Source organism: Panthera tigris, chromosome C1, assembly GCF_018350195.1.
Source record: "Panthera tigris isolate Pti1 chromosome C1, P.tigris_Pti1_mat1.1, whole genome shotgun sequence".
Lineage (NCBI taxonomy): Eukaryota > Metazoa > Chordata > Mammalia > Carnivora > Felidae > Panthera > Panthera tigris.
The window spans coordinates 156,804,188-156,826,601 of NC_056667.1; the positions used below are offsets into that span (position 1 = coordinate 156,804,188).

Below are 22,414 nucleotides of genomic sequence, written 5' to 3' on the forward strand. Positions count from 1 at the left end.
CAAACAAATTCAGAAATTCCAATTCACAGTCAATTAAAATTAATGGAGTTTAAAAGCCAGGCACAGTATTAGGGTATCACCAACATAATCTCATTTCATGATTATTAGGCAGCAACCTCCACACCCTGATCAGCTCCCCACACAGTACCCTACACAAATGGGTTTTTAATGAATGTCTGCTGAGTGGTTTCATCATCTTAACTGAGAGTAAGAGCAGAGTGCAAACATTAGGCAGCCATGAGCCTACTCTGTGTGTGGAAGTAGCTGGAAGAGGTTCTCTAGCTGCATCATAATGCTTGTCATGCTTGCTTATTACTCTCTTACCACAAGTGTCAGGTTCATCAGAGCCATCAGGACAATCTGCTTCCTCGTCACAGTACCAGTGTCTGGGGATACAACGTCCAGACGTGCATTTAAACTCCTCATTGTTGCATGTGTGAGTAGCTGGAGGATGAAAAGAAGGTAAAACCCAGGAGTAAAACACAAGCTTGTTCCCATCATTCTTAACCATCTGCCTATATCTCTGAACTAAGTAACAGGTGCCAGGGAGGGAAGACTGAGGCCTGGGAAAAGGGTTTTTTATAAACTTTCCACAGGAAGGGAGATGTAGGTGAGAAAGAGAAGACAGGCAATACTGCTTCAGTTTTCCAGAATTTTTCTTTCTAGATTCTAGAAACCCAAAAGTAAATTTTATTTGTTAAAATATCTGTTTGACACACGAAACCACAAATAATGTATAAGAAGACTTAGTTCTATGTTTTCTGCTGTAACCTAAAATGAAATAAATTCTACTGAAATAATATTAAAAGCAAAAACAACATAAGACCATATCTGAGCTCACTACACACACATCCTTTGGCTGTGTTGAGACCATGGTTCTAAAAAGTTAGCACATCTGTGTTCTTATTCATCCTTGTTATATGGGACCTTTGAGTAAATGACTCTGCCTATGTTTGAATATTGATTCTTGTCTTGTGTAAACGTGGGTAACTCTAGTTCAGATGTATTTTCTAAATTGTTATGTGGGTACGAACTAGAATCAAGTCTTAGAAATCTTCTGGTCTACGAGGCTCCCTTGTTTTGATCCATAATATCTGATGATTTTCCAGGGGTAAAATTGATGAGGAAGCAGAGGTCCTTCAAAGGTCAGCCCTGTCTCCAATCTATGTGTCCCTGTCTGATGGCTAAATCCTGAATTCTGCTTCCTCCTGCTGCTATTATACTACAACTGACACTTGCTTTCAGACTGTACCCTGGCCTGGCGAGAATTATTAAATTCTTAAATTATGCATCTATTTATAGTAATAGTTATCAAGCATGAGAAAGGCCTTTTAAATCAGTCTACAAACCCAGGAAAAATATTTGAACCAAATTGCTAAATATGGAATAAAGATTTCTGAAACTCAAGCATATTAAAAAAGACAGAAAAGGTATTTCATTTACTAATGGTGATTAGGAGTAAATATAAGGACTTGACATACAAATTCTGCCTGGGGTTCCTGAAGACAAAAGGCCCTCGTCTCTGGGAGAAATGGCTCTGCAACTGTAAAAGGTCAGGTGTCAGAGCAGTTCTCTGGAAGAAATATGTGGAGTAGGGCATCCAGCCAGAAAACAGAGAGTGGGACTGCCCCTCTCATCACATCCTAAAAGAACTGCCCACTGCATCTACCATTGAGGTCAATTTCCAGTGACAAAAAGCGCAAACACCCAGACCATATATCTATGTATTAGCGGAAGACATGCGTCACGGGAACCACAGAAAGAGAAACAAGTTTATCTTACCACAGAAAACAGGGCTTTCATCACTCATGTCTCCACAGTCATTGTCTTCGTCACACAAGTAAAAATGAGGAATGCAAATATTCGTAGTCTGACATTTTACATATCCAGGCAGGCAGGCACGTTCAGCTTAGAAAAGACAGCCAGGTAAATATTGGAACGTATCTACCACATATATATATAGCATTAACAATGTCCACACAAATAGACCTATTGGACTCAAAATAGCTGAGAAGACCGAAAGGGGGGCATTTTTAAAGCTTTCACGGAGGCAATAACCATGACAGTTGTTTCACCATAGATTCTAGACTAAAAAGAGGTATCTCTAGCTGGTAAGGGCAGGGGAGAAGGGAGCATGCTTACTCTGTAGTAAACCATCTATTTTAATTATTCAATTATTTATTTAATTTTAATTATTTAATTAACTCATCAACAAGAGTATCAACTCTTGGTTAAATAAACTGTGGCATATCCACACAATGAGGTAATATGTAGCTGTAAAAAGGAATGAAGAAGAGCTCTATATATTGACAAGTAATGATGGTATGATCTCCAGCATATATGTTAACAGTAAGAAAGCAAGATTCAAAACAGCAGGAAAAACAATATGTGTAAGAAAAACAATATGTGTGTGAGTGTGTGTGTGTGTGTAATAAGAGAGAGAGATGCTTATAATAAAAAACAATAGGGGCACCTGGGTGCCTCAGTCGGTTAAGCATCCGACTTCAGCTCAGGTCACGATCTCACGGTCTGTGAGTTCAAGCCCCGTGAGTTCAAGCCCCGTGTCGGGCTCTGGGCTGATGGCTCAGAGCCTGGAGCCTGCTTCCAATTCTGTGTCTCCCTCTCTCTCTGCCCCTCCCCCGTTCATGCTCTGTCTCTCTCTGTCTCAAAAATAAAATAAACGTTAAAAAAAAATTACAAAAAAAAAAAGAAACAATAATCAGTCCCTCCTCGAGGCATCCAAGATGCTGAAAGGAAAGATGGCTAAGGGGAAGAAGGTGGCCCAGCCCCTGCTGTTGTGAAGAAGAAGGCCAAGAAGGTGGTTAATCCCTCGTTTCAGAAAAGTCCCAAGAATTTTGGCATCGGACAGGAGATCCAGACCAAAAGGGACCTCAGTCAATTTGCCAAATGGCCTAGCTATATATCCGGCTGCAGCAGCAAAGGGCTATTCTCTATAAACATCAAAAAGTGCCTCCCATGATTAACCAGTTTACCCAGGCTTTGGACAGCTACTCAACTGCTTAAGCTGGTCCACAAATACAGACCAGAGACAAAGCAAGAGAAGAAGAAGAGATTATTGGACCGGGCTGAGAAGAAAGCTGCCAACAAAGGGGATGTGCCCACTAAGAGGCTGCCTGTCCTTGGAGCTGGGGTTAATACTGTCACCACCTTGGTGGATAATAAGAAGGCTCAGCCAGTAGGGATTACACATGATGTGGATGCCATTGAATTGGTTGTCTTCCTGCCTACCCTGTGTCATAAGATGGGTTCCCTACTGCATTATCATGGGGAAGGCCAGGCTGGGATGTCTGGTCCACACGACAACCTGCACCACTGTCAACGTCACACAGGTTAACCTAGAAGACAAAGGACCTCTGGCTAAGCTGGTGAAAGACATCAGGACCAATTATAATGACAGATATGATGAGATCCACCATCACTGAGAAGGCAACATCCTGGGACCAAAGTCGATGGCTCAAGCTGGAAAAGGCAAAGGGGAAGGAACTGGCCATCAAACTGGCCTAAGTGGATGCTGTTGAAGTTTCTGCATTATAAAAGTAATAGAAAGTTCTCTTTCAGCGAGTGTCAAATAATAATAATAATAATATTATTATTATTATTAATAAAATAATGTTAAATTGAGAATACTTCAGAGTGAGTGGGGTGGAGAGGACAAGGAGGAAAGACTACTGTGAATGTACCTCATGATACAATTTTGACCATGAACTATGTACATTAGTTTGTATAAATAAAAACTAAGAAATAAAAACAGAAGAAGGAAAGCAATTCCTGAAATTTGGAAACAGTAACATAAGCAAACACTGCATCAAGTTAATAGCATAACAATTCAGAGAAAAAAAATTCAAAGGACTTTAAAAACCAGTATTTGGGCTACATATCCCTAACAGGACATAATCTAAGAACAAGAGGGATCTAAAATCTTAGAGTATGATTAGATTTACTGGTAGTAGTATTATGTGTGTGGTTATTTTGAAATTATTATAAGCATTTTGAAATTATTGTAGAATAAAGCAATAAAGTAACTATGTTAATGTAATCAGAAACCAATTTTAAGCACAAAAGAGATAGGATTTATAAAATATAAGTTAAAAAATGTAATCTTAAATTAAAATATAATTTCTCCATTAAAAATTATATTTCCTAGCTCTAGTACACTGAAAAGCCCAGGAAGCAATGAAAGCCAAATAGGGAAGGGCAACTCAACACTGTGGTAATTTCTAAATCTACAAAAAGGAATGAGGTCTCTTGGGATAAGTGGCTAATTCCAGGTCTGAGATAGGTTATGGACTGAATGGGCCATGTTAAAATAACAGAGGAACCAACTTAGCAGAGCTCCCAAGTACTTGGTGAACTTACCGCAATTTTTCTCATCTGATGTGTCATTATCATGGCAGTTGTTTATGCCATTGCAGACAAACTGAAGAGGAATACACCTTCTATTATTGCAAGTAAACTCTGAAGTGGCATTACAGTCCCTGAACAGGCACCCTGCCTCGTCACTGTTGTCACCGCAGTCATTGTAGTGATCACAGCGGTAATGATATTGGACGCATCGCCCATTGTCGCAGGTGAAGGCTGTCGGAGGGCAGGTGTGAAACGCTAAAAGGAAGAAAAGACATTGACGAGACTTCTTGATTAAAGCATTCAACAAATTAGAGGGGTGCCTGGGTGGCTCAGTCAGTTAACCGTCCGACTTTGGCTCAGGTCATGATCTCCTGGTCCGTGAGTTCAAGCCCCGCATCGGGCTCTATGCTGACAGCTCAGAGCCTGGAGCCTGCCTCAGATTCTGTGTCTCCCTCTCTCTCTGACCCTCCCCCATTCATGCTCTGTCTCTCTCTCTCTCAAAAATAAATAAATGTTTAAAAAAAACAATATATTGTTTAGAAATTAGGAATCCTAATTTCTAGAAAAATACACCCAAATAAAATGGGTACTTTGAGTTTACCTTCTAAAGCAAAATAGGCTGCAAAATGGACTGTGTGCAAAATGAGGTAAACATTAAATTAGATTAATCAAAACATATTGTGTATGTTTTTAAAGTAAATTAGTTATCTTAAGCAAACGTTATTCTCTGTCATCTCAATTTAAAATTTTACCTCAATCACAGAAAAGCATGCAAATACAATCTCTTTAGGGAAAATAAAACTCTCAGCCCCTACAGTCTATTGGGAAAAGGTAGCTAACTTCCAGTGTTTTACTCACCCCATTCACATGGAAGCTGAATACTGAATGATTTCAATAAATCATTAATGATCCTTCTGCTATGACAATTAATAAAATGATAACAATCACCTAGTAGAGTTCTTAGTTCCATGCTAAGTCATGCTTCACATGTACCAAACCCCATGCTGTGTTTTTTATATATTGTCTCTCTCATCACAAGAATCCTCCAGTTTCCAGAGGAGGTGTGTGAAGCTCAGAAGGGCTGGGTAACTTCTCCATGGCTTCACAGACTGTAAATGGCAGAGCTAGGATTTTATTCCAGCACCTTTGCTCTCAACCACGGAGGAAGTGCTTCCTACTGAAACATCACACATTACTCCCTGGTGGATATACCAGCTTCTATGTGATGTAATAGTCCGCGTTCTCAGTTTTCAGTTCTAACAGGACACACTGGCACAAAATTGAAACCTACGCACACACAGAAGGATTCTGCACCAAAAACACTGCATAAAGACAAGTTTGCTTCCTAACGAAAGCTCTGAGAGTCCAACTCACCACAGACGATTTCCAGCTCATCACTGCCATCACCACAGTCATTATCGTTGTCACACTTCCATTGCTCTGAGATGCAGTGCCCATTGAGGCAGGTGAACTTGGAGCTATCACATCGTGTCCCATTGTCCACAATGCAGTACTTTTTGTTGTTGGCCAGATACCAGCGGCCCTCATGAGGACACTGGCACTCGGCACCATTTGGACCTGAAAAAAAGTTTCCGAATAAGCAAAGGATTTGCTTATTTTCCCCTCCAGAATAGCAGTGGCAATATTTCTATATTAAATGTGCTACAAGACAAGCCATAGAAACTCTTCCCATCAACTCTCAACTATATTCTGAGTCCTTTTTCCATGAAGAACAACCACCAATTCTAATAAATACAGCTAATTCACCTTAATCTTTAAACAATTAGCTCTTGCCTGCACTGACACAATAGAAATCATTCTCCCTTCTCAGCAAAATCTATACAGCAATAGTACCAAAAGATGCATCTTTCTATGAACCTGTTGCTATCTATAAAACACACTATGAAACACATAATATCACACTATAAAATATCAAACTATAATAGTACCTCCTACGTGGAAGAAGTAAATCCTTTCATAAGGGAGGTAAGCTCAGTAATATAATTTATTTTTTTTATAAAAGTTTGTTAAGTTTATTCATTTTGAGAGAGAGAGAGAGAGAGAGAGAGCACAAGTGGGGAAGGGAAATAGAGAGAGGAACCCAAGCAGACTCTGCACTGTAAGCACAGAGCCCTATGTAGGCTTGGAACTCACAAACAGTGAGATCATGACCTGAGCCGAAGTAAGACAGGCGCCCCTCATTCATGGAATTTCTATTTAATTCATGAAGTTTGGCGGCCAAAGACTCCATGTTTCTACTTCCATCAACCTTGAGTTAAAATTGCCTTTTTTAAGAGGGCTCCATATCAAATAGAACCTATCAAAGTCTTCCTCTAAACATACAAACCCCTAAATCTATTTTATGAATTACCCTGAAATTAAGGAGAATTTTGATTTTCACCTCTTAGAGTTGAGTATCACTCAGCCTTCCCTACCAGTCATCAGCACTATTACACTACATGATTCGATCTTCATGGGCAATGCCTTACCTGGTGCACAAATATGGCTGCAGCCTCCATTAAACTCACTGCAAGGATTGCTACACTGCTGTTGGTTCTTCACAATAACGCGAATACCATTAGGCCGGAAGGGAAAACTCATGGTCATTGCCATCTGACCTGACCCATCATATTTGTTAGCTCGGTAAATTTTTTTTGTGTTCCAGTCAGTCCAATAAATGTACTGGCCATAGAGAGTCAAGCTAAAAGGATGAAAGGCTCTGTTGACAATGACCTCACGCTGTGTGCCCGTCAGAGTACTGCGCTCAATCTTCTGCCTAAAATAAAGCAAGAAACATGTTGCAATCCAGAAATAAGAAGTTCCTCAAATGGCAACCCAATGCTAACCATTCCAACCATTCCTTTACACAAGCCCCCAACTTTCTTTTCAAGGGTAGTATAAGGCAGGAAAAAAAGTTTCATCCAATGATGGAAGGTCTTGGTTTGCTTATGAAACAAGGGCCTGATCTCCAAACATTAATATAGCCTATAAGTAAGCCTACACAGGGAACCAGGCTGAAATTAGGAACAGGAGAATATTATGAAATAATACATGCAAAGCATGGAATTCAATGTTTAGTATATATTTAGTACATATGTTTAGACATATTAGTCACTCAATGAAATGTGAATTACTTATTCGTTCCTACTCCCTTAATGACAGGTTTCAATTTGACATGTACCTAGTCCTTTGAGGTATTTACCTAAAATGATCCAAACTTAGACACTTAAACATCACTGCTTGCTTCAAATGAGAAGATAAAGAAAAGATGAGATTGTTAGGTGCTAGTGTCACAAGACCAAAATCTTAAGAAAATAAGCAAAATAAGTTAAGATTTCTGACATGGAAACACCAACAATAATAAATGAAATCATCTCATTTTTTTCAGCTGTACCATTAAGATGACTGGAATGTAATTTCAGGGCTACTTAAATAAGTTACATATAAAATTAGAATTGACCAAGGTTTATAAGAAAACATTGCAAAATTGGCTGAGAAAAACCTATCTGAGAAGATGACCAATAGTCAAAGACTAAAGGAAAATGTTTTTAACAAGATATGGAAGACTAAAGCCTAGAGGAAACTTAATATCAACGTGCATTTAAAAGTCATTCATATTTTATAATAGTTACATGGGGCCTGGAGATTATAAATTGAGTGATTATATTTGTAATTATAATTGAAATTAACTCATCTTGTAATGTGTCTTTAGATGCTTTCTAGTTCATAATTATTCAATATCATGATAGACCAATTTTCACAGGTACATTCATCAAGCTGAGACATAGTTCATAAAACTGTGACTCTACATTTTGGCCATGTCTATTTGGCATATTATATTTTCATCATATTATGCAAATCCCTCCTTTAGAAGTAGAAACAAGAAGTCTTATCAACACGCACAAGAATAATGAAAGACACATACAGACTGGCATCTGCCCAGTAGAGAAGGTCATTCTCGTAGTCCAGAGTGAGCCCATTGGGCCAGACCAGGCTGCTGTTCACAATAGGTACCCGGAAATTTCCTCCCAGTGTGGCTCTCTCAATTTTGGCATTGGTACCCCAGTCAGTCCAGTACATGTACCTAGTCATCCAAAAGGGGTCATAATTAATTCACCACAAGGAAGCTCACAATAATTAAAAAGGTTAAAAGAATGGCGGTCTTCTTTACCTGCAAATTTGACATTAATATGGCAAATGAAACCCACTCCATTCTCACCCACACAACTTGCCTAAAAGGGATTTACTGAGTCAGAACATTGATTCCTGATGAGCGGCCAGCCTTTCCAGCATCAACAGGAGTTACTTCCTAGTCAACATCATTCATGCTTTTTCACACTTGAATATACAGCTATAGAGTTTCAAGCCAATAAAATGTTGGCTGTCTAGGAACATAATATAATTTCAGGCCCCACTCCCTCCAGAAATAAACATACAGAAATATGATAAACGAGACCATAGCATACCCTCGACAAGGATCTAAAACAATTGCTCTTGGCTTTGAAACGTGGGCTATCACAGTGCGCTTAGACCCATCCTCGGCCATTGAGTTAATTGTCTCATTGGTGTAGTCACTGTAATATATTCTTCTATTGATCCAGTCAAAGGCAATGCCATCAGGATTCCCTCTACCTGGACATATACCAATAAACACACACAAAGGTATTAGAATCTCAAAAAGCATTTTAGAACCTCTAGGTCATCCACATGTGTTGATTACACTGTGTCAATTTCCAATATAAGCTGCTCCTGAAGTGCTCTTACCTGAAATAATGGCAGTAGAAGACCTGGTCCCTGAATTTAGATTGACATACGAAATCTGACCGTTTCCAGATCCTAAAGATTGTGTGAAGTAGATTCTGTTACTTATGTCATCATAGGCCAGGTCTACAGCAACTCTTTCCACACTTATTGGTTGGAAAGGTGGGCTATGATCCTCAGGGTCCAAGTGTAAGCTTCTCAAGGTATTTTCCAAGGCAAAGATGAGGAAATTTTCTGTTGGAATGGCACAGCTCTTGCCATCACCTTCTAGGGTTCCAAACGCACAGCCACATTTAGGGGTGTCCAATCCAGGGAGAGCAAAGCAGAAATGGGTGCATCCACCATTATTTTCCAAGCAAGGGTTGTGGTTGACCTCAGCTGGTGACCGGGGCTGAACACTCTGGTCAAAAATGGTTACATCTCTTAGCCAATTGATATTGTCCCTTATCACTGTTGGTGATTCATTGCTGTTTGGTTCCTTGCTAGCTTGGAAGATTTTTTTTAAATTTCTGTCTACCCATATGATAGAATTTCCAAAAACAGTGATGGCATAAGGAGTTGGATAACGACTGCCATAACGAATCACTTCAGACACCCCTGCCTCAATACCAATCCTTGCAATTATATCTAAAGAATCATCAACCCAATAAACATAGCGATTGCTATGGTCTACTGCCAACCCCCGTGGTGTGACAATGCCTTCTGATACAAGCACAGTTCGATTAGTGCAATCAAGAAAAGAACGTTCAATCTTTGGGCTTTGCCCATAGTCAGCCCAGAAGAGATATCTGTTCTTGGGGTCTACAACAATATCTCTGGGTCTATCCACTGTGGCTTTAAGGAGAATACGGCGGTAGGTGGTGTTGATCCGCAGAACTTCTATCAGTGTTTCAGACACGAAAGCATTGGTGAAATAAAGGTTTCCTGCAGGAAAATGAAAGAGCATGCTGGTAAGTGCAAAACCAAGAAGGAAAAAGAGGGTACCTTTCAAATTCAGAACAAAATATATACGGTTGAGGTTTGGATCAGTAAATGTTATCTTTTCCAAGATAATAACTATTTATTAAAGAAATTGTTTCTTCAAATTTAAAGAGACAGTGCCTACCTTCAGCTTCTAAAGCAGATTGGAATTTATAGCAAATGTGATAACCCACTTTCTACTGAAAAATGTATTTTTCAGAACGTGCAACTGAATGTTTAACACCTAAATCTCCAAAGACTCTAATACATATTATCATGACATATCTTCTACTCCCAACATGAGGAAAGGAGTAAAGAGGGAAAGCCAGCAGTTTCTGACATTATCAATGTCATCAAGTGCTCTTTGTGCTTAGAATTAACATGAGTTAATAGTATACTCTAACCAGTGTAGCAGTTTTCATCACATGGACCTTCTACAGCCATCAAAACAAAAACCCATTTGTCTTTTGACATTACAAAACAATGTAAATGCTAGAAAGAAACAATGCTGTGGGGGGGCGCCTGGGTGGCTCAATCAGTTGGGGGATCTGACTTCAGCTCAGGTCATGATCTCACGGTTCATGGTTCAAGCCCCACAGCTCAGAGCCTGGAGCTTGCTTCAGACTCTGTGTCTCCCTCTCTCTCTGCCCCTCCCCTGCTCATGCTCTGTCTCTCTGTCTCTGTTTCTCTCTCTCAAAAATAAAAATTGAAAAATAAATTAAAGAAAAAAAACCCCACAATGGTGTGAAGGCAGTATGAGTAGATACTGATCCCATATTGATTCCATGTAGTCAAAAGCCTATTGTTGAACTGTCAATTCTGCTACCAAGGAACATCTATTTTGTTCCTAGGTCTGAATCAAAATTGCTCGGGAGAAATCAGGCCAATATGCAATATGTTACTGATCTACTCTGTGTATGTTTAAATCCTTCAATCCAGGCTTGGCAAATTTTTTCCAAAAAGTGCCAGATAGTAAATATTTCAGGCATTATAGAGCACATGGTTTCTTTCACAAGTACTCAGGTCTGCCACTGTAAACACAAAAAGCAGCCATAGATAATACATTAGCAAATAGGCACAGTTGTGTCTCAGTAAAACTTTACTTACAAAAACAGGCATAATCAAAAGGTACAAATTTCCAGTTATAAAAAAATAAGTACTAAGGATGTACAACATAATAACTATAGTCAACACTGCTGTATGGTATATATTAAAGTATTTAAGAGAGTAAATCCTAAGAGTTCTCATTACAAGAAGAAATATTTTTTTCTTCTTCTTTCCTTTTTACTGTATCTATATGAGATGATGGATGTTAGCTGCACCTATTGTAAATTATTGTGCACAATATGTGAAAATCAAACTATCATGCTTTATGCCTTAACCTTATACAGTGATGTATATCAATTATTTCTGAATAAAACTGTGGAACTAAAAACAGCCAGTGGGCTGCATTTGGCCCATCGGCCATAGACTGTTGACGCTATACTCTCAAAAGTAATATAGGAATTTGTAATCAGAAATGGGATTTAGGAACCCAATTAAACCCTTATCTAACCATACTATGATATTTACTATTTACAATAAACTCTTATTAGAGTACTTAGATTTTCATAATATATTTTAATATTTTTAAGTGCTGTCTACTTACCCAACTTGATTAACACACAATGATACCAATTTTTTATAGAATAGGATCATATTCTAAAAATTATAATACATTTAATACATTTGTTTCTCAGCATATCATTAAACAAAAATTAATTTAAAATTTAATTTAAAAGTAAGTACATGATGCCTGAAACTAATATTACACTGTGTGTTAACTAACTGGAATTTAAATAAAAACTTTAAAAAATAATAAAATAAAAAACAGCAGGTGATTTTGCTATATGCAAGAGTGGGAAAATGTCAAGTCACATGTGAGGATAGTTACCAACCAATTCAATGTCAGCATATCAAAGGAGAGACAAGGGTTATGATCAGGCAGGGGTTGAAGAGAGCTTCAACAATGGCTAACGAGGGAATAAGTCAGTGATGAGGAGTCCTGTTACCACCTGGAGATCCTATTTACATTCTTAGAGTTGTTTAGAATATTAATAAATGTATGTTATGTATTTCATTATAAAAAATAAAATAAATTTCAATAAAATTAAAACAGAGAAAGTGCCTAATAATCAAAGGGTTTTAACACATTAATAAGAGGAAGCAATTAAGAATTTGTCAGTTAAAATTGCTCAGCTTTGGGGCGCATGGGTGGCTAAGTCAGTTAAGCATCCGACTTCAGCTCAGGTCATGATCTCGAGGTTTGTGGGTTCGAGCTCAGAGCCTGGAGCCTGCTTTGGATTCTGTGTCTCCCTCTCTCTCTGCCCCTCTCCCACTCGTGCTCCCTCTCTCTCTCTCTCTCTCTCAAAAATAAATAAACATTAAAAAAAATTTCTTTAATAAAATTGTTCAGCTTTGAAATAAATTATTGTCATTTTATGGTTCACATAGTTTAATATCCTTATTTAATACCCTAAATTTTAATTTATATATTTCTAATTTAGAAATTAGGTGCTAATCTAAGTGTGAAAAAAAATCAACATAATTTTTCCAATCATTTTGCCTACAGTTCTGATGATGTTGATAATAGAAGAAAATGCATTAGCTGTTATGAATTTGTCCACGGAAGTACCTTATAATTAACTTAATAAAAGTATAGCTTAGTCTAAAAGCATAATTCAATTTATCTTAAATAATACTAATAATTCTCTAGAAAAATATTTTTGTAGTGCATATGGTGTCAGATTAAACTTTCTGGCATAAAACAAGACGATAGAGATGCAAACACAAAAAGAGACTTCTCAATAAAATCACTATATGGCTTACCTACCTGCTACCCAATCCACTGCAATACCCCGAACTCCATTTTCTCCTATTCCTTGTGTAACAATGTTTGTAAAAGAAGACCCATCAGGTCTGATTCTACGGATTGCATTATAAGATGTCACAGAACTGCTAAAATCACACCAATAAATAAAGCCAGAGAATACATCAACATCCACATGCAGTGCATTTCGTCCTGAAACATTTAAGAAAAGATCATTAAACAGTACTCTGGATCGAACTAGAACTTTAAAATGCTTGCCCTCCTTCTCACACCATCATTTCCAACCCCCTTCTCTGACTGTGCCCCCCACTGCAAAATAAAACTGTTTCCCAGTTGCAATGAGCACACCTACCACCCAGATCGTGGTTTCTAAAAACCATCTCCCACGATAAGAAACACTGGCTTCCGGGAGAAACAGCTGATTATAAGTTTGGGATGGAAGGTTATAAGATAAGCCTAGAACACCTTCTTATACACAGAAGCAAGGAAGCACTCAAACACTAATGAGATCATGACATCATACAGGTAGCCATTTTAAGAGGTTTTACCTGGCCACAATGAATTCAACAGAGCATCAAGAGTAATTGTGGTAAACATTTATAATATATTGAATTGAAAAAAAAATAAAGTAAAAACTTGAATCCATGATTACATTCTACACCTGAAACTAGTAACACTAAATGTATGTGCAGGTGTACATACACACACAGACTGAGAGTTCAAATGTGCTGAAATATTGACAATTTTTGTATCCAGGTGAAGGGTATAAGGATGTTCACTGTACCTTTCTTTCAACTTTCCTGTGTTTGAAAATTTTCAAAATAAAAGTTATGAGAAAAATTAATTGATTTTATATTATCTTTAGAAGATGGTAACTTAGATCCATAACTTTTTAGATATGAGTAAACAGTGCTCACTTCGGCAGCACATATACTCCCTGACTTCTTACACTATATACTCTGCCACCTCTTCTGACCATCCACCCCTCCATTCCCTTCACTCTTTTTCTTCCCTTTCTATCTTTTATTTCTATCATTATCCTGTGGCACACTCCTTATGATGCGAGTAGACATTTAGTTCCCCCTGTGGTAACACACACCTAGAAATCTCTTGATTCATCTAGAAAGCAAGTGATTATTTTCTATGTTCACTGTATATAAGCATAAAGCAAAAATACAGTTACTAAGGAGATACCAATGCTGTCAACTTATTTCAACTCCTCAAACAGATATTAACAAATCAGATTATGGACTACTTCATTACTATTCTAAGTAGCATAATCTTGACCCTAAATCTCCATTAACTGTTCTTCTAAACACCAACTCTGATTACTTCTTGCAATCTCATGCTACATTCTATCTTTCTCTAGTCCTGTCATTCTCAGTGTGGTCCATGGACCAGTGACATCAGATGACCTGGGAACTTGTTAGGAATGTAGATTCTCTGGCCCTACCCCAACTTACTAAATGCGATAGTCTGGAGATGGGGTCCAGACCTGGTTTTAACAAGCTCTCCAATTCTGATGCACACTAATGTCTGAGAACTATTCAAGGCAGAGCCAGTTTATTTCAGGAGAGAACCTCATTACATGCTGGATCCAAACGTGAAGAAATGCTTTATGGCACCAAGAATTCAACATGGCACAAGACAGAGTGAAATCTTACTTATATTGGAGTTGGCATACCTTGGCCTGCCACTGGCACCATGGCTTCTGAATGATCCGAAAATTGCAAGCTAAAGCCTCTGATTGTCGACAGCATTGAAACAACAAGGAAAGAACTATATGGAGAGCAGGTCCGATTATCAGGATTGAGTTTCATTCCACTGGCACAGGCACATGAGAACAATCCTCCCGGTATAGGCAGGCAAATCTGCTGACAGGCATTCACATTGTTGCTACAGCCATTGAAGGATGTGCCTAAATGAAATCAAAATTAGTTTGTAACTTTTGACCTCACATATTTGCCACTCCATCTCAAATACTTTATACTGGGTCATCAAATAATTAATAATAAATAATAAATAATTAATCAATAACACAATACCTGGGTTAACAACATAAAAACAGCATTGAATCAACTGCAGCTTATACAACTAACACATAAAGGTACCACAACCATTATTTAATAGAGATTAGAGGATCAATAGTTTTTCTTCCACAAATCATATAGGAATTAGAAGAATTAGAGAGGTCAGTATGCAAATTCTAATTTTCTTCACCCTTTCGACCTATGTACTGGCATTTAAAATTACATCCGTTTAATTATATGATCAACAATGTGATCGGCATTTGATTTAGAATATATTAAATAATAACATTTAAAGGTTTTTTCCCATGCAATAAAAACAAATGCCAAGTAGCAAACCTAGGTTATAGACAGCAAACAAACCATTTAATAAACTTCAGTTACAGACTAAAAGCTGTAAAATATGTCAAAATGTTAAAAAATCACCTCTAGATCATACTGCTATTCTAAGGGGAAAATCAAAAACTACATTATCTATGAAAAAATGTTGAAATCAGAAAGTATTCCTTTTAAGATTAAAAATTCTATCCTGTTAACATTTTCCTAGCAGGTATCCAACAAATATTTACTGACCACCTTCAATGTGCCAGCAACTTGTCTAGTTACTGTATATAGAGCAAGAAACAGGATAGACAAAATGCCTGTCCTTAGGGAGGTTACATTCTTTTACATTTTTTTTTTTAATGTGTATTTATTTTTGCGAGAGGGAGACAGAGTGTGAGGGGGCGAGGGGCAGAGAGAGAAGGAGACACAGAATCGGAAGCAGGCTCCAGGCTCTGAGCTGTCAGCACACAGCCGGATGCAGGGCTCAAACTCATGATCACCACCTCAGCCCAAGTCAATGCCCACCGACTGAGCCACCCAGAAGCCCCGGGAGGTTATATTCTAATGAGAAACAGAGACAACAAACATAGATAATATGTCAGGGACTGCTATGAAGCAAAAGCAAAGTAAGGAGTGATGAAGAAGGAATGGGAATAAGCTTATTCTGAAATCAACCTGGCTTTCCAAATGACAGATTAGTCTTCGACATTTAGCCAAGTTTATGAGAGGGTTATCATTTTTTAAATATTTGAGGTAATTTCAACCTACATGCATGTGTACACATACAGGTCTGTGTGTGGGCACGTATTTTTATATGTAAGTGTGTAGATGTGTGGAATATGCATTATACATTTGTGAATATGTAGGTTTCAGTGACAAATACTTACCATGTCTGTGATAAACTCGGAGACCCCTCAAATTTGGAATATTCTCTCTCAAGACTACTTTGTTGTCCCCAGTGGCCTTGTCAACTCTTTCAATGACCTCATAGTGTTCATCAGTGTAATAAAGGTAAGAATCATAGACAGCAATTCCCCAGGGGTGGGAAAGATGGTTTACCAGGATCATTCGATTTGTACCATCCACGTTTCCTCTTTCAATCTAAAAAGATCAGAATTGTTGTCATTGACTGATTCATGGTGAAATGAGAGAAAAAACTAACATTCTCGTAATAATAATACCTCACATCAATATAGCACTCTATCCTTTACAGAGATTTTTCCTATTTGTTTTCTCATGTGGTATTCACAATTACAAGGAGCAATAGATCAAGCAAATGTCATTATGCCTATTTCACTGATGATGAAGTTGGAGCTCAAGTAAGTCCAACAACTTTGTCAAATGGCACGGTGAAGGAAAGGGAAATAAACCTCTTTAGGCCCTGCATGTGATATTCCGGATAAGGATACACATTCAATATCTAACCGTAGACCATTACCCAGGAGTTGACTGACCCTGCATTTAACATTTTCACCAACAATTTCTGCAATGGGAACAGAAAATATGCTCCACTCAATGACAAGATAACGAGACTTGAATGGGGCAAAGGGTAATGCTGTTATATTAGAAGAGCTAACAAGTCTTAGTGAAAATGACTCTGGAAAACTGGAAAAGAGCTCACAAAAATGAAGTTCCTAATGAGAAATGACAAGTTGTCTGCTTTTGGAAGAAAAATAAAATGTGGACATAACTGGTTTGATTTCATTCCAGAAACTTGTCTCAAGTGCCTCTTCTGTGCCAGGATATGAGCTGAGTTCTGGCAAGAGAGACAAATGAGGTTTGGCTCACTGCCTTGCTTGACAGGGAACCCAGCAGTTACAAGAGCAGGTTATGCCCTAGAAACTGACAGAAGTTTCAGAAAGCTAGAGCACAGGGAAGATACGCTTAGAGGGGAGCTTTGAAGGGGTGACCAGGACCAGATTAGCTGACCATGCTCAGCTGAAGTGTTTGGAGCTACTCCTATAGACTGAGCAGTGATCAAACCTATTTTGTGGTTTTATGAAGGTAACAGGCCTCCATCATGAAAGCAAGGTTTATTAATGACAGCCGTCATCCACTCAAGGCTAGAGAGAAGAGGCTCAGTATGGTAGAAGTGGCAGAAAAGGGCAGAACATGAGAAAAGAGGCAGAGGACAATTTGTCAGGATTTTGTAATGGCTAAATAAGGACACAATTATTCGAGTGAGGGGAAACATGAGGGTTCTGACCTGGGAGAAAAGATGGAGAGTCACACAAATAACAAGCTCACACAGTCAGGAGTGCAGAGCAGATGAAAAAGGGAGAAAGGTGGTGGGCACTGTCTGGAACAGGCTAAGTTGTTCCAGAAATCATGAGATGGGACAAGAGCTCCCTCATCATTGCACATGGGCATCAAAGTCTGTTAAGTGCTTTTAAAGCATCACTGCTCCTTTTTAATCCTCAAAGTTTATCACCATGATAAATACATACTAGGAATGAAATTAGCACTTGTTGAACTGATAATGAACTGAAAACCAAACCTACTGCACAATATTATGGTGAACACCAACATCAAAACCAGATCTGAAGTCACTACTATTTAGAAGGCAAGGAAGAGACTTAACGCACATTCGATTCCATATCCATAGCAATATTTTAACTGATCAAGTTATTATTGAGCACCTTCTATGTGCCTTGTCCCAGCTCAATTGCATAAGCACAACAGTGATGATCAAATACTATGTCTGTGAATGAATGAAATTATATAGTTTCTGCTTCTTATTGCAGAATATAAAATTACCTCTATAGGGGAGTTTTCATATATGTGCCAACCATATCAAAACACTAGAAAATAACATGTAGCTAAGAGGGGATGCTGTGCACAGGAACTTGGTATGTACATTTTTTTTCCCCTTCAGTCTCTACAATTGGAGAGCCTAGAGAACTTTCAAAGAAAAGCACTGAAATCACTAAAACATGAAAGAAATGGCTCTTACAAGTCAAGTAAGAAATGTGAAATGGAAATATTTGATCTTGAAAAAAAACAAAGGATGATGAAAATGGCAAGGAACATTATTCTATAAAGAACTGTGCACATACTAGAAAATATTGGACTAGAAAATATTCAACTACGGCAATATCTGCTCTAGGGAAAAAAGTTATTGGGAGAAAGGATAATACAACACTGGTCCACGTGGCCAAGTGAGATTGTTTAGGAAACACAGCCACACAAGGAACAATCATTATCAGCTATACACGCTCAGCAATAAAGACCAGTAGGGTGTGCATACCACTCCCGTGCTCGTGACAGCCCAGTAGAGTTTCTGCTCCTCAATATCAAGGGTGATAAACTCCAGGTGTTCAAGGTTCCCAGTGAAGAGAACTTTTGGAAATGTGCCATCCATGTTAGCACTTGCAATCTTGGCAGGAACACCACTGTCCGTTCCTTGGTCCGACCAGTACAGTTTCCTACAACGATGAAAGAACACCAGCATTTAATAAAACAATTTCATTGAATATTTAAGAGAATTGCCCTCGAGATGTGCTCAAGTCAATGGAAGAAGTCTAAATCATTAATATCTTGTGACATACAATGTGGAAGAGTACATAACCAGTGTTCTATCAATGTCTGTATTTTTCCTAGTTATTATTGGGGTAGGATGCTAGCACCCTGCATTGGGAATATTTTACCATGGTCAGACAATTTGGAAGCTTATGACTGACTAAGAAATTGCCTACATCAATGGTCAATCCCTTTCAAAGAATCACGCACTGTGCAGTGCCCTGGGAAGGACAAAGCTGATGTAAAAGTTGGCAAGTACCTCCCTGCTCGACTCTCAGGCCTGTTATTTAATTCTTCTCTAAATCATCATCTAGCACAAGACCAGCTACTTTCTGTTCTGATTTCTGTGATGGAAAATGTAACATTACACACAAACCCTAATTGCCACACAGAATTGCCAAATCCATGATATATAAAATTTCATTAAAATATATAGGGTTGCTTTCTATTTCCACTGAGGACACACTGTCTAGATTTGAATCTCAGTTTCCACTCCTTTCTATCTCAGCTGCTGCCATAGCCTCATGAGACAATCCTCTTACACTCCCCACAAGTCTTCAAACCCCTTAATTCTGATCTTTATTTGCATACTTCTTGCATGCCCGTCCCATGCCCCTCATCTTCAAGTCTAAACTTCCTACTTGTAAGTTCTCAAACTCTGACATTCTCTGCCTCAACCAAACTCCAATCTCTTCCCTTCCCCCATTTTATTTCTTCTACTGAGCCTGTTCTTCAACCTTAAAACTTGCCTGAGCTTCCAAGCCTTCTGTCGCTCTCTGCCTGGACCTCATGCATAGCCATTTTAGCAACATCCTTATTTATTCTCATCATGTCCCATTGTGCCTACCTCACTAACAACTAGCCCTGAGTTTGTGTCATAATTTTCTTTCTTTTCTTAAATTCCAGGCTATCAAAAATTTGCTGGACAAAGTCACAAACTCTTGTGAATTCTGAGTTCCTTAAAAACTGAAGCTACCTTATCTTATCTGAGAACTCTCCTCCCTAGCTGAACACTTTCTCCTAATTGGTCTCCCTGCTCCTGGCCTCTTCCACTCTGATCCTGACCCATCCTTCAGAAATACAAATTTGATTTTATCATTTCCTTCCTCCAAATTCCCGACTCTTTATTTCTCAAAAGAAAGAAGTGCAATTCCTTAGCAAGAGGACATTAAAGTCCTTCCTTTGGCTTCCATCTTGTCAACTGTCACTAACCTCTAAGACTCTGGCTTCAGCCCTTTACACAATCATGCTAAATACTGTGATGCTTCTGTGCCTTCCTTGTTTGGCCTCAAGTAGCACCCCCCAGTTCCCAACCCATTCTCCACCCATGGGAAGCCTTCTCCTCCAAGTTCTATTTCAAATGTTATCTAGCTCCTTAAAGCTTTCCACATTCACTCAAAGTCAGAATGCATTGTTAATTGCTATAATTCCATTTTTAAATGTCTAAAATTCTTTCCTGGAATTAATTTTAAGTCCAGTGTTGCTAATTTAAAGAACATAGAACAAAACACATATTTACATCTTTCATGTTAGATGTAACTCAGAGGTATTCCTCTTTCTCACTGAGATCTGTATTTTTCAAAATGTTGGCATATGAAATCAGAAAAGGTCCTAAGTCTGAAATCTTCCATTTCATCAGGTCACAACATTAACAAGAATCGTGCTGCATAGAGCAGATTGTGTCATTTATGAACGCTCACCCATTAGCAGGATCAACAGTTATGCCAACTGGAATACCAACTCCAAGAACTGTCCCATCATTGGTAATCAGTGTTTTTCTGTATCTGACATCTCCCCGGAGTTTCAAAACCTATAGCATAAAGTCACTTATTAGAACTGAGTATCAAAACGGGAAACAAAGAAGGCTGAGGTGAAGGAGAACTTACATACACAACAAATTGAGATGAATGGGAGGGTTTGTATGAGATTCCAATAATCCCTAATTGCATTTCAGGGCTATGAGGAAATCCCCTCAATAGAAAATGAGTAAGAAAAGCAAAATCACCTCTCAAATTCCTATTTCAATTCACCTAATGTTTCAGGAGAGGACATTTATATGGATCAAAGAAGGATTCAAATGGGTGAACATACAAAATCACTGCCTAAGAGAAGCTACAAAAACGTCTTCAGAAAAAGATACAGGAAAACTCTGGAAGACAAATGAAAACCCCACAGCTCTCCTGCATCCCAGTGATGTGGCCAAGGCACCTGGTGGTCCTTCACTGAAAACACAGCTGACCAGACAGTCCAAATTTACTCAGAGTTAAAGTGAATTCTGTGCCACGTTAACAGCCTGAGTTAAAACAGAAGAGTTCAAATCCCTGCCCATCTAGATCTGACTGGGACAAGTAAATTCACCTGTCTGAACTTAGTTTCTTTATGAATAAGGTGCAGATGATAATGGCACATTGCACAAAGAGCTGTGAGATAATACATGTATAGCATTTAGCACAGTGCTCAGTACAAGTGTGTTTCCTATTTTGTTTATTCATCCATTTATTGAACACTTATTATGTAGCAGGCATTATACTAAACAGTATTGCCCTGAATCCTCACGACTGTTCTGTGAGATAGATACCCATATTACAGATGATGAAAGAGGCCTATGGACATTTAGTGGCTTTCTCTAATTGCTAATGTTAACAGAACTCTGAAACATCACAGAAAAATATGGATTACCAGACTAGAAGCAGTTTCTTATAGGAACAAGGCTATTCTAATATGTACTTAAGACAGTCTGAGAAGAGAAACAGCTAGTAAGAAATTAGAAAATGTATATTGATTTTTTGCACAAAGGTTTTTCTATAAAGTTGCTTTTTAATGCAAATAGATTGTGTATCAGTGTTTATGTTGTTTTTGTTTTTGAGAGAGAGAGAGAGCACATGAGCAGGGGAGGGTCACGGGGAGAAAGAGAATCTTAAGCAGGCTCCACACCCAGGCTCAGTATCATGATCTGAGCTGAAATCAAGAGTCACTTAACTGACTGAGCCACCCACGGACCCCACAGTTTTTATGTTTTTATCTTTGCCCTCTCTCTGTCTCTCTATATTTTTTTCCTCCCTCCCTCTCTTCCTACCTCACACACACACACACACACACACACACACACACACCCCTCTCTTTAATCCCTCACTCTCCTCTCTAAATTTTTCTCTTTCCTCTCTGGTGTCTTTTTTAAACTTGCCCCTTTCTGCCAAAATTTCACTCCTTTTCTTAAGGCTAAGGATCTCTTTGCTTCAAAGGAAAGTTCTTTTCCTTTTTGGGGGATACATCAAGTTCTCTCTCACACAACCATTCTGTAGACTTCTTTTCAGCTACAAAATTACATTTAGTGAACGGGCACACAGCTACCCCTAGTGGAAAGCATTTATTCAGTACTTCTCTTATTTTCAAATTTGAATCAAATAGGAGTAACTCTTACCCTGGAAGGATATTATTCGAGTAAACGGTAAGTGAACAGTATTTCTGTGCCCTTAAGCAATCTAACATTCACCTGAGTCACCACTGATATCACGAAAGGAGAAAAACAATTAAAAAAAACAACGCTAAAAGGACAATTTACCTTTAGATCATTATTCTCATGGGCCCT

At 38.4% G+C, this 22,414-nt stretch overlaps 1 protein-coding gene and 1 pseudogene across 1 annotated transcript in view; one reads left to right on the forward strand and one right to left on the reverse strand.

Annotated features, from left to right (window-relative positions):
* LRP2 (LDL receptor related protein 2) overlaps positions 1–22,414 on the reverse strand; it is a 198,056-nt gene that overhangs the window by 56,319 nt on the left and 119,323 nt on the right. The window contains exons 34-46 of the mRNA XM_042994641.1: positions 20,526–20,635; positions 18,554–18,731; positions 16,194–16,407; positions 14,640–14,873; positions 12,959–13,147; positions 9,130–10,050; positions 8,832–8,997; positions 8,291–8,449; positions 6,855–7,141; positions 5,740–5,943; positions 4,378–4,620; positions 1,783–1,908; positions 325–444 (exon numbers count right to left, since the gene is read on the reverse strand). Of these exons, the coding sequence (XP_042850575.1) occupies positions 325–444; positions 1,783–1,908; positions 4,378–4,620; positions 5,740–5,943; positions 6,855–7,141; positions 8,291–8,449; positions 8,832–8,997; positions 9,130–10,050; positions 12,959–13,147; positions 14,640–14,873; positions 16,194–16,407; positions 18,554–18,731; positions 20,526–20,635 (3,151 nt within the window). The remainder of the gene's footprint in view (positions 1–324; positions 445–1,782; positions 1,909–4,377; positions 4,621–5,739; positions 5,944–6,854; positions 7,142–8,290; positions 8,450–8,831; positions 8,998–9,129; positions 10,051–12,958; positions 13,148–14,639; positions 14,874–16,193; positions 16,408–18,553; positions 18,732–20,525; positions 20,636–22,414) is intronic.
* On the forward strand, positions 2,739–3,525 carry LOC102959995 (annotated as a pseudogene).